Source organism: Pimephales promelas, chromosome 4 (genome assembly GCF_988280905.1).
Source record: "Pimephales promelas chromosome 4, fPimPro1.hap1.1, whole genome shotgun sequence".
Classification (NCBI taxonomy): Eukaryota; Metazoa; Chordata; class Actinopteri; order Cypriniformes; family Leuciscidae; genus Pimephales; species Pimephales promelas.
Genome location: NC_142772.1, coordinates 20,213,225 through 20,228,407, shown reverse-complemented (window position 1 = coordinate 20,228,407; position 15,183 = coordinate 20,213,225). Strand labels below are relative to the sequence as shown.

General features: G+C 40.5%; 1 protein-coding gene across 2 annotated transcripts; it reads right to left on the bottom strand.

Moving 5' to 3' along the window:
- Window positions 1–288: 288 nt before the first annotated feature.
- mtx3 (metaxin 3) lies at window positions 289–10,348 on the bottom strand. Of its 2 annotated transcripts, XM_039662254.2 has the most exons (9): window positions 10,227–10,348; window positions 9,578–9,647; window positions 9,318–9,394; window positions 8,764–8,856; window positions 8,485–8,667; window positions 8,113–8,189; window positions 5,537–5,709; window positions 5,052–5,140; window positions 289–1,341 (listed from the first exon to the last, which is right to left on the bottom strand). In XM_039662254.2, exons 1-9 carry the CDS (start codon window positions 10,311–10,313, stop codon window positions 1,249–1,251), a joined length of 942 nt encoding a protein of 313 aa, XP_039518188.2. In that variant the 5' UTR covers window positions 10,314–10,348; the 3' UTR covers window positions 289–1,248. The 2 variants fall into 2 exon arrangements, with proteins under 2 accessions (XP_039518188.2, XP_039518189.2); XM_039662255.2 differs by lacking the exon at window positions 5,052–5,140.
- Window positions 10,349–15,183: the final 4,835 nt, after the last annotated feature.

Here is a 15,183-nt window from a genome sequence, read left to right as displayed (position 1 = left end):
GTAAAGACTGAGGGGATAAGGGACAGCAATGTGAATATTTGGGGAGTGGCGCTTCCATCATGTGACATCCAAAAAGCAGGCCTACAGCTGTCTCTCTATTACTGCCACATTTAAATGATAAATGAACGGAAAGTTGTGCAATATGTTATATTGTCCAAAATAGCATAAATTAGTTATTAAGTTACATCTGGATGCACTTTCTACAATACAAATTAAAAATGTTGAGGGTTTTACATTTGGTGTAAACAACTAAATGTATCAGCAGAATAAGAGAAACATGTTAACTTGTCTATTTCAAAGAATTTTACTTTCTTGCACTTATATATACATATATTTGAACATTGCTGTACACTCATATATTTCGAAATATACAATTTCTTGAGAGACAATGAATAATGATCACATCAAAAATAAAGTCAGGTGAGATGGCGTGACACAGCACTGGACTTTTAAGGCATTCCTTCCATGTACAAAACCTCCCGAGGAATTTGAAGAACAATAAATGTATACACAGTACACACAATCAGATTTCAAGATCCTTTTGCACCAAAAAATCAAGAACTTCAAGGTTACATAATCAAGTGAGAGAAATGGAAAAATCAGTTCAAATAAGAAAGTTATGCTGAAATGAGGCACAATGCCAATACATGGATGATATATCACCTGCCCTGCCAATCTCAATGTGATTTTAAACAACACTGATGAAATAAAAGCTGAAACGGTCTATAAACCGTAAAGCTTATAATATACCTGTATTTGTGTTTAGGCAGGATTTAGAAAATAAAACACCATAAAACTTATACATAAAGCCTTTGCATTTAGTAAGCAAGCTTGTGCATTAAAAGTTCCCTATACAATTATTATTTGAAGAGAAAGCCAAAAACAGCCAAAAGCAAGAGCAATGCAACTGAAATAAAAGCTACATCTCCTTTAAACAATAACTTTTGTATCGCAAGATATCCATTGTCAGCATTTCCCTTTTTGTAATGTATGTAGTTGCCACATGTGCTAAAAGATTCTTATATACATTAGATGACGACTGCCCATTTAACAAGCCCTTTATGGTGTTGTATTACAAAATCCGACACTCAAACCAAGTTAACCAACATTTTCAGCAACTTCATTATGAAAAACTAGCATTCATTTATTATGACCTCATCAATGTGTTCGATTTTAAATATGATTTTGAAATTCAATTTCAATGGGGAAAAAATAAATAATGGTAAAGTCAGTGCTTAGATAGGGTTTTCAGGTTGGCCTCCTTTCGCTGGCCATGACCGAGGGTTTGGCCTCATGTCTGTGCGGTCTGTGCTGCGGACTGCTGCGAAGATTGTCATCCATCTATGACAAAGACATGTAAAGATAAGACTCACAGGACAAATGTCAATTCCAAAAGATGTGTAAGATGTTTATAGGTTCTGAGATTCATTACATGACCAAAAGTATGTGGACCCTCTTTTGTTTGTATCTCAGCAGCATTACTAGCAGGTTAATACAATTACAAATACAGCCATACACTAAAAGCAAAACAAAACAAAAAAACAAAACTATGAAATTTACGATAAAAACAAACATTAGCTGTGCTTGGCATAACTTTACTGTAAAAATATGGTATTCAAATCTTAAGGTCCCATTCAAATGGGAACTCGCACTGCATCCTATATAGGACACTATGGGGAATGCCTCCAGTGTGATCGTGTGTCTGAAGCACACGTTTAAACGCGGCACCATCATTGGCCGATGACAGTCCGTGACGTCCCTAATGGTGTGAAATTAAAGGGCACCTGTATTAGCCATAATCAATTTCTTGTCTTCGGGATCGGTTTGTTTGCGTACGTGTGAATGTGAATTTCATGAATAAACACTCTGCCAAACAATTTTGTCAGGAAGGATGTGTGTCTAATGAGCGAGTCCATGAATGAGGAGTATGTAAGTTTAGTTCTCTAGGGAGCTCAATGCACGCATTGTGAGGATTTCTCAATGAATATCTCCATTCGCGTCATCCCTAATCTCTTCGGATGTAGGACGTCCTTTTGAGTGGAATGCCTTCGAATCGTAGAGGAGGCTGGAATGTGATGGGTAGAATGCATTCGCAAAAATAACTGCTGAGACAGGTAACGAGATTTGTCTTTCTGTTCTCTCATAAGGGATGGTAGTTAGCATTTGCACAAGATCATTCAGCTCTCGAGGAAGTTGAAGGAACTCATTACAATGCATTCATGGCTGTTCTCATATGATTCTTTTATAGTGGCAGAATCTGGCATTTTAGCTTAAACAGGCCATTGTGGTGAGGTGGGATAGAAGGCAGAGGTTGTTGGCAGCGCAGGAATCGTTAAATAGGAATATTTGTTGTTTAAGTTCCTCTTTTTAGCTCTGGTACTGCTAATGATTAATTTGATAGATCTACTTCGGAGGAATTGGATGCAGAATTAAAGCAGGGGGCCGCCTACTTAAGAACCCACTATAGGTGGAGGCAGTTACGATCTTGCAAATATGCTAAAGTTTGCATTTCAGGGAAGCTGTTATTAAAGAATCCGAAACAAAGAAGGCAGTTTCCTCTAGATACATAAAGAAGCCTCCTGCTTCGGGACCCCAATTCTGAATCTGGGGGAGGCAGCTATGACTTCATTACCACAAGGGAGCCGCCTGCTTATCTAACCCCAAATCAGGGGGAAAGCAGCTGCGACTTTGAAACTTACTCAAATCAAAAAGGGAGCCGCCTACTAAAGCCCCTTAAAAGGAAGTGGCTGCCCCTAGTTAATCATAAGGGGTTATCATAAGGGAGCTATCCATTTCTTAAGAAAACCCACACAGAGGTGGAAGGCAACTCACCATACCTTGGAAATAGGTGTCGCTGTAAATGAGCTCAAAAGGTGGAGGCGTCAGTAGAAAACCATACTCAACCTCAAAGACAGTTTGCTAGAGCTCAGGTGAACAGATGCCTCAGCAGAACTACTGTAAAGTGAGAGGAGGCCAAACAATGCCCACCTTGAAGCCAGCTTACTACAGCGGCCCACCGAGGGCAGACACACTTGATATTGTTGTCTAAACGTAACCTAGAAGAGTGGATGCCTCAGGAGAACAACTTTTTAAAGTGAGATGAAGCCAAACTATACTCCTTAAGTACAGCATATCACAATGGCCCACAGAGTGCCGACACACTTGATGTTTGTCTAGACGGAGGCTCAGATGAGCGGAGGGCCGGAGGCCTCAGAAGAATGAATCTCTAGAATAAAAGAAGGCCAAACCATACTCAACCTTAAAGACAGCTTATTACAGTGCCACATAGAGAGCCAACACACTTGATATCACTGTCCAGATGGATCACAGGAAAATGAAGGCCTCAGTAGAATGACTCTACAGCGAGAGGTGGCCAAACCATACTCAACTTTAAAGACCGCTCACCACAGTGACCCACAGAGAGCCAACACACTTGAAGTCAGCAGCCATATCACCCTGTAGCCCAAGACTGGTTGCCCAATGAAGCTAAGCAGGGCTGAGCCTGACTGGTTCAACTCCAGGTGAAGTTGGGGATCACAGTCTTGGGTGAGCATTGGACACACCTCACTCTGAGAGTCATCCTGCTGAATCCTCAGCTCCCCAGAGGAACCCATCTCTGAGCCCTGGTGAGAAGTGGTTTTGAGAAGATAGCATCCCTTCTCATTGTTTGAGCACCCTTAAATTCAGGAGTGCTGAATTTAAGATCCTGACTCTAGGTCAGACAGGATTGGTCCATTGAGACCTCATTTGTGCCTCATTGTGCTTGTCACAGCTAATTAGGCAGTCATATCTCTCCATTGCGGAGTGGACATTTGTTCCCCATAGAGTTCCCATTCGAAAGGGAATGTCTCAGGTTATGCATGTAACCATGGTTCCCTGAGAAGGGGAACGAGACACTGTGTCTCACTGCCATGCATCAGGCCTGCATGTCTATGTCTCCTTAAGACAAAAATTGGATGTTGTCTAATACAGGTGCTCTGGTGTTATGTACACAGTTCCATAGTTAGTGACACCATGGATTGCCGTCGGCAAATTACATTATCTTGTTTAAACACATGCTTCAGATACCAGTCGCGTTTGAGGCATTCCCTATAGTCTCCTAGAGGACACAGTGTCTCGTTCCTCTTCTCAGGGAACCATAAATGCATAACCAGAGACATTTTACAGACTCAACATACTGAATATATATATATATATATATATATATATATATATATATATTTCCTTAGCTAAAACAATGTTAGTTCACCCAAAAATTTTAATTGTGTCATTTACTCACCCTGAAGTGTTTCCCAACCTGCTCCAAAGAAGATATTTTGAAGAATACTATGGAAGTCAATGGGGCCCCATCATCTATTTGGTTAACCATATTCTTCAAAATATCTTCTTTTGTGTTCTGCAGAAGAAAGAACTTCATACTGGTTTGGAACATCTTGAGGATTAGTAAATTATGACAGAATTGTTCGGTCATTGGCAATTGGTAAACTCTCCATTTAATATAGCAAAATACTAAAAACTTTTTTTTCTACCTTTATAATATGCAGACAAACACCTTAAAGACAGTGGTAAAGCGAAATATATATGATGAATCAATATTCATCACAAGCAACTATTCTACAAATCAACATCATGGGATCATAAGATGCAACAACCCTAATGATATATAAATAACTGATAAGAAAAAAAAAACTAACCTTTTCACCAGAATGCTGAATGACTTAGTGTTTCAGCATGAAATGCCCCTGTGTAAAGAGCAAGTGAATAAACGGTTCTAGTTGGACATCTCTGACTGGCCTGGGTTAGTCCTGAACCCCATTGAACACCTTTAGGATGAACTGGGACATCAACTGTGAGCCAGACCACATCACTCAATATTTGTGTCTGACATCACTTATGCTCTTGTTTATAAAACTCCAAATAGGAGAAAATACCAACATGCATGTTTCAATATATACTGGAAAAACTGTTTGGGCATCCACATACTTTTGACCATGTACTGTAATTTCTAATGACATTAAATTCAGAAGTGAATGCGCAGATCTAGCCAAGACCTTTTCAATAAGGTTGGACTCTTTGTTAACAAGCTGTGTCAGTTTTTGGAGGTTTGCATCAACAGGATCATGGGTAGCCGTTGGTGAACCTAGCAAGAGGGCAGAGATAAAGAAAAGACGAAAGGACACTGATTCTGGAGAAAAGTGGATGTTTTTTACGCACATGGGAGAAAGATTAGTAGAATCAGAGTGTAGCCAAAGAGACATAGCAAATCACTTAAAAAAGCGGCGAGGTCCAAGACCATGCTTTTATTAAACTGTCTTTTAGCATCTGCTTTGAGCCAAATGTCTCGGGTTGAAAGCAATGGAAAGGTGATGAATAATGAATGTCGGGTTAAATGATTTAATTCTATATGATTCAACAGCAAACAAATGGAAGTTGAGATAAACTAATTTATCTCAAAGAAGAAGAAAGAGCAAAGCAGGACCAATATTTATTATTTTTTTGTAATTAATATAGTACTATAGGGGCTGTGACTACTTACAGTCCATTCTCTTCTCAGTGGTGGCATCAGTAAAGTACTTTTTAAGGATGGTGTTGCAGAACTGGCAGAGGTTATCAAGTTGGTTCAGGTGCTTCTGAAGCTGCCCACTGGGCAGAGGGGCTTTAATAAGAGGGGCAATGTGGCCAAATACAAAGGCGTCCAGGCTTGTAGGCCTAGCAAAAAGAAAACATGGTGACACGCAAAGATGATTACACTAATATATACACTACTGTACGAAAGTTTGGGGTCAATAGAATTTTTATGTTTTCAAAACCAAAAATACAGTAAAAACAGTTATACTGTGTGTGGCGAGCAGGACGAGGCCAAAGGTAGTGGGAGAACGACGCAAGGCCAGTGGCGTGATTGATGATGAGCGACACCTGCGCGACGCACCAGTCTCATATCTCGCGAGGAGAAGAGGAAGCATAAAGGAGGAGCGACGACAGAGGAGATAGCCAGAGGCCAGGCCTGAACTATTTTATTCAATGTTTCGTTTTATTGTGTGTGTCGGCAGTTGACCATGAGGGACTACCGTCTTTACGTTCGTTTTTGTATTTGTTTATTTATTTATTATTAAAATTGTTGAATGTTCGCCGGTTCCTGCCTCCTTCTTCCTACAACATCTAACCTCATTACACAGTGAAATATTATTACAATTCAAAATAATTGTTTTGTAGGTCATTGACTTCCAACACCATAACACTAAAGGCCCCAATTTACTGTGACGTCATTTCGAACAAAATCCGGCCAAAACGAAGTTAATTTGGAGTTTGTTTCAGGAGTTCAAAACAGCTTGCCGAATTGAACTTTCTGGAAAAGTTCTCCGGTTTAATATAGTATTGGTCCTTGGCGATTACATAGTAGGTAGGTGTGGATCTGATGCTGAAGTAGAAGGCAGTCTTTTGTTTGGAAATCTTTGCTTAATTTCTTCTGTTCAGTCTGTCACGGTCGGACACAGGTTCAAATATGAGTACACTTGAGAGCTTCTTTATAGTAGAAATTGAATTCCTATTTTAATTGAAAGCAAAACTGACAATGTTTTTCATGTTTAAAGGGGTCTTATTATACTATTTAACTTAGTTATATTATTTACACACTAGTTAGTGTGTAATGTTGCTGTATGAGCATAAAAATAGATAAAAAAAAAAGGTTACAAAGCTCAAAGTCCACTCCAAAGGGAGATATTTTGTTTAACAGAATACACTTTCCAAGAACTACAATGAACGACTCATTTTGACTACAGCGCTTTTTTTCCGGATCTTATTAAGTCACAATGTACCTCATATAAATAATTTCAGCCCAAGGAATACATAAAAAAGGGGACAAGGCATGGTTGAGCTGTGTTAGAGAAGACAGTGTTGCCGGCATGTCAAAGAGATCCTGTTCTTTCCACCCTGTTTCCAAAAATCATCAGTTTGACCTTCCTAAGTTTATTTTAAACACTGCACCTGAACATTATAACCCCAACTTTTCTCTGTGTGCTGCACATTTTACGGATCGGTTGCTTGTGGATGACAACTTGTAAGTATGTCTAATTATTTAAAGTTGTGTTTTTATTAACAGTTCCAATTATAAGTTTAATGTTGTTGCCTCAGTGTAAAAAATAAAAGGGCAAAAGGGTTTGGCTCCACTTGCCTGCTAGCCAACATTAGTGTTGCTTTTTTGTTTACTTTAGCCTCAGTAAGTGCTTGCTTTTGTAAGACTGTTCACTGGACCTTAGGAAAATGAATCATGGTTTTGTTTGTTACCATTCAGTCTGAATCAAGCTCGAATTGGTTTGAAACTGACACCATCCTTGATATTTACATCTGAGTAGAGCTTGCGGTTCTGAAGGGGAGTGACATTTCCCGAACACAATCACAACACATTGGGCCAGCTAACCAATCACAGCACATTTCATATTTTGGAAGGAGGGGCTTAATCGAAACGGGACTGACTGGGAAAAGAGGTGCTGTAGTAATGTAAAATGTGTGAAAAATAATGTGTGTTTTTTAACAATCAAGCATGAAAGGATATTCTAGTACACCCCAAAAACAAAATCAAGACATTGTAAAAGGGCATAATGTGCCTTTAGTACTGCCAAGCTGCTTTCTTTAAAGCAATTTATTATATAGTGCTTTAAAAATAAACATGACATTACTGACTAAATTGCAGAGCACGTGCAAACACACCTACATCGCTCGCTATAATCGGATGTTTTCTTAACAGCTTTCTTCTAACCACTGTGAGTTTTGCTATGGGTTTATTTTGTAATAAAGAGAAAAGCATGGAACACATATTAACATTTTCATCTAAACGCCGCTCTAAGCAGCATCAGGATGTTCACTAATGATACAACGCTGCTCAGGTATTTTGAACTTCTTTTTTTACATCTAAGCGAAGATTGAAAAAGAACTTAGCTGTGAGTAAATCAGGGCCTTAAGGCATTTCCCAAAATAGCTTCTTTTATGTTCCATGAAAGAAAGTCATACAGTAACAAAGAAAGCAGAGTAAATTTTGACAATTTTCATGTTTGAGTGAACTATCCCTTTAAAGAGCTAATAAATATTATAGGATAAAAGAAATGAAAAACTCACGTGTCTCCAAAGAAGAAGCGTAAGTTCCCAAGTCTGTGGGAGAGCAGATTCAGGCACTCTTTGGCTTCACTGTAGATCTAAAAGAAAATCTATTGCTAATCATGCAATTTTTATATTCATTATTATTAGGGATGGAACAACTACAATAGCACATTCATTGTGTAACATATTTCATGATCCTCTGGTTTCTACAATCCACAGATTTGCTCATGAGGCCTGAGAGAAACTCTTTTCCATCTCACAACGCAACCACAGACATTTCCATTTTACCAAGGCATTGAAAAGGGATAAATGAATCCTAGCTATGCATGAGCCTCAGTAACTGAGGTAAGAATTATGATCATACATAAGTATGGATCTGTATTCTCATACCTTTCCCTCCACCTCTGTGATGTTCAGCAATGGCGACTCTGCTTTGGTCAGTAAGATGCGAGACAAGGCCAAATTGGCCTGTCGACCCGGAACAAAGAAGTTGAGAGGGAACGGGGAATGTGACGTAAACCACGGCCGGGTCAGGTTAGAATAGTTCTCTGCGTCCACCCAGAATGTGTGCAGCTACAAATCAAAAACACAAATCAACACTTAATTCATACAATCATCATTATGAGGATCTGCAATTTTAAATCAGTATGTGAATTGCCGATAAAATACCAGTGCTGGCAGCAGCTTTTCCTCCAGTAATGCGATGTAAGCCATTGTATCTGCCCCTTGCTTAGCGGTCAACTCATAGTCGGCATTGAAACTCTGTGTGGATTACGGGAAAATTTAATTTTTTACTGCTCACCTTCAGTATAATTATTAACTTATTATAATTGTATTTACACCTTTATTAAAAGATTTCGAATGGTGTCACAATACTATGCATTATTTGTTTACCCCCCCCCCCCCTCCCCCTGTTTTTGTTAATTGTTATCTGGGTGGGGGGAGGATGTATATGCTGATACTTTGTATAATTTACACTTACATATAGTATATTCCAATATATCTTTGCAAAAAAAGTTGGCTTTCTGGTAAACTCTTGTAAATTTTTTAATGTCCAAATATAGACAATAAACTAGCAATAATCAGACATAAATTGAAATAATTATGTTATGTTCATGATTGTATTAGGTAAAGTATTAGTTCATCTGCGACAATGACAAACAGTAAAATATCCCCACTTTACACAAAAAGAAGCAAATCTGTAAACAGATATGAATTTCTACCTGTTTTCGAAGGAAGTTTAGAATTTGTGTTGGTTCTGTGACTGTGGATCCCTCATAATATAGTCGTGGCACAGATGCTGTGGAAAGAGAAATGTGACAGCCGCAGCATTAGAAAAAGCTGCTCACCCCTTTACACACTTCACCAATGTTTGGCATTCACAATATTACATTTGGAAAACTACGGATGCGCGTGGCTACATTCCAGACTTTCCCTACATTAAACTCTCACACCATGACTACAAAAAAATCCTTTATCTGACCTGTAATAGTCCTCCACGTCCAGTCAACAGACTTTACCGCAAGCTCTGCCCCAGCAAACTTTGCATACGCCTATAAAAGAACATTAAAAACATGTCAGATGAATAGATGACTGATTTACAGTTTTCATTATCATTTACAACTCTAGTGGAACTAGGACTTTTATTATGCATTTTTGCAGTGTTAGAACGCAGGATTTTTGCAGCTGCAAAAACAAACAAGAAAAGCTGTATACCTACTCCAGTACAAAACAGAAGCACTGTATTATCTCTATCCTAAGTAAAAAGCGAGTAAAAAATACCCCATACCCTTCAGATCTTATCAGCATTATTCCTCTGACCTTCAAGAAATAAAAACCGGAGCTGGTCGACACATAATAGTTATCATCAACCACTCAAAACAATGCAATGCAATGCAATGCAATTCAGTCGAGATCATTTCTGCATGACAGCTACGGTTGCATCAGTATAAAACTGAACTAGCGTATTAGCGACAATTTCACTTATCAAAGTGACTTGTCAGTGCTGGATTGCTATCCGGACCCTAGGACAGGACAGGTCCGTTTCTCCAAAAAGGCATCGTCATTTATGGTTAAATATTGAATTGTGAAAATGTATTTAAAACAAGCGTTAACATAACCCGTGTAGTTACCAGCACAACGAGGGAGTCTGTGTGCACTGACGGCAGATCCCAGTCGCCTCCCCAGCAGAGCAGCTGCAGCTCGTTGGGTTCCGCCATGTTTGTGTGCAGTATGAAAGCATCCCAGGGTGCTAGGTGACCTGCAAATGTTGGATGAAAAACATTTATGGATCGTGGAAACCGAAACAGTTGGACTGACTTCCTTATAAACAACAATAAATAAATACTTTTATTATTATTATTTTTTTTTTTACATTTTTTTAAATTAAAATAAATATAGAGATAAAGTCTCATACAAGAGAAATATGTGAAAAACGTCTAGGTAAATATTTCTTGTGAACAGCATATGTTTATTTTGCACCCTTAAATCAAAATGTAATTTTGTAAAATTATAATGCAAAAAAAAAAAAAAAAAGATTGAATATAATTTTTTTAGGCTAAGCTAAACTGGAGGAGTTACATGATTCACAAAACTATTGTATAGTCAAGAGTATACTTTTTTTTTTTTTTAGTCAGCATGAAATGGAAGTTGGCTTCTTGAACATAAAAATGTAGGTTAGTTCTTGATTGGATCATTGTGGTTTGCTATGTGATCTCATTCGGGAAACCATATTCTTCAAAATATTTTCTTTTGTGTTCAGCAGAAGAATGAAATTCATACATGTTTGGAGCAACTTGAGGGTGAGAATATTGTGACAGAATCTTTGGATGAAATATGGGTGAACTTTATGATTTTCATTTCCAATGAATTGGGATCACTCTAGAGAGACCAATTGCCTTCGAGTGAATTAAAATGAGCCAATGAATATTGGCATGCCAGTGCAGGTATAATGCGGAAGCGAGCGCACACACATATGCTTTTGGCCTCGGAGCCAACCGTTTGTGTCCTCTGAGTGGATGAGCTTCAAGATTAGTAATTTATCTTCACGCTCAAGTCTGCTGTTTTCTCCGAGACCTGTCTGTGTTGTTGTGATGACGGTATTACCAGGCTAACACTTCACATCAATTGCCTAGAGTTGCAAGCAGTACGCTTTGTACCCCCTCAAGGGGCTGCTTCTGCACAAGCACTGGTCTGTAGCATATATAAGTGCTCTAATTGTATGTAAAAATAGTGGACCAGTATCAGAAAATCTTTGTTCAGCTCAAGGAGGATAAGGTTAAGTTCAATGAAACACATACTCATTGCTTCAGTGCAATTGTGAATTGTATTACATAAATATAGGAAAATAACATTTACAATATTTACACGTGCACAGGTAGTATTCAGTTCAAAGTTATTAATGAGCATACAACATTCAGCATTCACTCAATAAGCAGTGCTTGAAGCCAGCAGTTCACAACCCAACAGGCAGAGTCCAATGAGTCCATAATGGAACGGTCCATGAGATTAATAAGTATGTAAATGTAAGTATTGTCTGAAGGAGTGTGCAGGTGTAAATGTCCAAAGGTGTGTGTGCAGGTATATCAAATAAGCAGCTGCAGCGCCTCCTACCACACCGGCAGATGCATGCACTCAAAAGCATCAGTTTCAGCATCACTATCCATACAAGGAACCTGGCCTGTACAAACAGGACCAATTAATTAACAATGGTTCCAAGCATAATCATAACACCATAAAGTCGTCATATTATCACAATCATATTCTCAGTTCATTCATTTTATCAAATACATGATTCAATTTAAATACTGCATATAGCAATATATATCATTTAACAATCAGCAAGAGTACTCCTATAAATAGACAATATTATCAATAATAGCTTCAAAATAAATCTCAAAATCAAAGAGTAATTGACAACTTCATGATTCAACATCAATATTAAGATTAAAATGCATTGTTCATAAAAATAGGCACAATTTCTAGTCATGAATTCAGTACAAATAAACAAGTACAGCCAGCGCCAGCTCCGTGGAGAATGGTGACTCCATCCCCAGGTGGTTCAGCTGATAGGGGGAATCTTCAAAGCCACTCAGATAGATCTGTTTGCCTCTCCGGACACGACCCATTGCCAGTTGTTTTATTCCGGGGGATCCCTTGGAACAGATGCACTGGCACAAAGCTGGCCTCGGGGCCTTCGCAAATATGCGCTTTCCCCAGTGAGCCTTCTCGAAACTGCTTCTCAAAGAGGAGCAGTTCTTGCTAATTGCTAATTGCGCCGTATTGGCCCAACAGGACCTGGTTCCCAGGATTATGCTCCTCGCGACAGCACCTCCTTGGCCCATTCCTCAGAGAAAGGACCTGCTTTCTTCTGCTTTCTCACTCTATGGCACCCGCGTCCCACCGGGAAGACCCCAAAACTTGCCCGATCAGAGTCGTGCTTTCCTTCTTCCAAGATGGGTTGGAGTGAAGGCTGTCTCCCCCCACCATCAAAGTGTATGTTGCAGCAATAGCCACTCATCATGATACAGTAGATGGTAAGTCATTAAGAAAGCACGACCTGGTCATCAGATTCCTTAAGGGTTCTAGGAGGCTAAATCTGCCTCATAATCCACACCCTGTACCCTCTTGGGACTTCACTCTAGTGCTCAGTTAAATATCTTGTCTATGAAGACAGCTCTCCTGTTGGCTCTGGCCTCTTTCTAGGGGATCTGTAGGCATTTTCGGTCGCCCGAAACGTGCCTGGAATTCGGACCGGGTCTTTCTCACGTTGTTCTGAGACCCCGGTTCGGATGTGTGCCCAATGTTCCAACCACTCCATTTGTAGATCAGATAGTGAACCTGCAAGCGCTGCCCCCAGAGGAGGCAGACCCAGCCCTAGCTTTTCTCTTTCCCGTACGCTCTCTAGGTTGTTACATGGACAGAACGCAAAGCTTTAGGACCTCAGAGCAGCTGTTCGTCTGTTACGAGGGCAGCAGAAGGTCTCCAAGAAGAGGTTAGCCCACTGGCTAGTGGATCCTATCGTCCGGGCTTACGAGTCACAGGACGTGCCTTGCCCACCTAGGTTGACGGCACACTCCACTAGGAGTGTCGCCTCCACCTGGGCGCTGGCGCAGGGCGGCTTGCTGACAGACATCTGTAGAGCGGCGGGCTGGGCTTCATTCTATAGCCTCTGTGTTGAACCTATTTCCTCCTGTTTACTCGCTATGGCCAGTAGTGCGAGGAACTAGGTCATGTTGGCTTGCTACGCCATTTCCACCCCGTGGGCCGGATACATGTGTCTTTTTGCTCCGTTGGTTCCCCAACAAACGGCTAACCTCATGATTTCCTTCATCAGCTCTCCGGCACCAGCAAGGCGGATCGACCGGCGCCAGGTCTATTACCTCTCATTGGAGTTGTTATTAGACTGGGTGGCCTTTACAGTTGTCCCTACTGTGACCCATTTCTTCCATGTTCCAGCTACCCTCCAGGTTAGCACTGTGTCCTTGCTGAGGATGCTCCCACCCCTCGGGCTGGGACTACCTCAAGGACTGCTGTATGTTTCTTTCACTACCCTACGAGCTAGTATATGCATGTATTCCAGTGCCTCCCCGTCGGGCGGGCAGTGGCTCCGCGGCGTTCCCTTCAACAGGTTGGGCACGCTTCCCCAGTGTTATCCAAATCCACTGAGCGGGTCTTGAGGAACAGCAGTGTGATTTTTCCTAGCTAGCTCCTGCCATAAAGAAAACTAAGAAACTGCTTTGGCAGGAAGCTAAGCTGGGCGCTGGAAGGGGCCAGCACCATGGCGTGTTATTAAGGATCCCAATTTGTTGGAAAGTCCTCCGACGAGACGTAGTAGTTCCTGAACGAAAGGGAACGTCTCAGTTACGTATGGTAACCCTCGTTCCCTGAGGAGGGAATGGAGACGTCTTGTCCCGTCGCCATGCTTGCTGTACCTTCACGGAGGACTGCTACTCAGCGTAAAGCATATGTGTGCGCTTCCGCTTTATACCCGCACTGGCAGGCGGGCCGCGGAATGCAAGTCCTGCATGCCAATATTCATTGGCTCGTTTAATTCACTCAAAGGCAATTGGTCTCCCTAGCGTGATCCCAATTCGTTGGAAACTTCTCTGACGTCTCTGTTCCCTCCTCAGGGAACAAGGGTTACCATTAGTAACCGAAGGTTAGTTATATTGATTAATATCAGGGCAAATTATTATTTATTTTTTTTTATAAAAATGTGAATAGATAAATCATTTATAGTAAATACTGCAATATTCCATAAAAAAGAAAAAGAGAAACGAGATTTTTGAAGCCCCCCCCCCCAAAAAAAACCCATCCATCATAAAAGTAATCCATATGGCTCCAGTGGGTTTATAAAGGCTTATAATTTATAAAGTTAACGTTACTCTTTCACCGTAAATCGCCGTGTACGACCGTCTGCCGGAAGCTATTTATTATAGCTAATAAAGTTTTAAATATGGATATTTTTCTTACAAAAAAACATTACAAACTACCACTGCCCCCCATTCACTACCATTATAAAGATTGGAAAAGCTAGGATATTTTCAAATATTACTCTGATTAGCCGCGTTTCCACTGCCGGGCCAGTGCCGAGCCATGCTAGTGCGTGCCAGGGCTAGTCGTGTTTCCACTGTCACTTCTGGGGCTTGATCGGGGCTTATTCGGGGCCAATGGCCAGGATTTCTGGCCCGTCGAATACCTTGGTCCAGAGAGGGCCAGCTCGGGCTAGAGGCGTGCTCAAGATAAAAGGTGGAGTTTATCTGTGTTATGGAACGTTATGATCTGAAGCAATATCACGCAAAACACACATCGCTGATTGAAATGGAGAATCACCTGTACTGGTCTGTCGAGGATACCACAGCTCTTCTGAGCATTTGGGCAGAAGAAAGGGTACGACGTCAATTTGTACGACGTCACGGCGTGTGAAGAAACGAGGATGTTACAAAATACATTGATGCTGAACTTTCTAAGCTAAACATTCAGCGAGTAACGCTTCAAGTTCGGGAAAAAATAAAAAAAGTTGCGGGCGCAGTATTGTACAATGCGATTAAAATGCACAATGGACAAAGCGGAGTTCAGAGAAGGATT

What these genes read in the sequence shown, in the direction of transcription:
- mtx3 (XM_039662254.2), bottom strand. Translation starts at nt 10,313, where the DNA reads ATGGCGGAACCCAACGAGCTGCAGCTGCTCTGCTGGGGAGGCGACTGG. An exon ending in GACGTGGAGGACTATTACAG is followed by an intron (nt 9,395 to 9,577) that starts GTCAGATAAAGG and finishes CTCTTTCCACAG; the next exon opens with CATCTGTGCCACGACTATAT. An exon ending in AAAAGCTGCTGCCAGCACTG is followed by an intron (nt 8,668 to 8,763) that starts GTATTTTATCGG and finishes TTTGATTTGTAG; the next exon opens with CTGCACACATTCTGGGTGGA.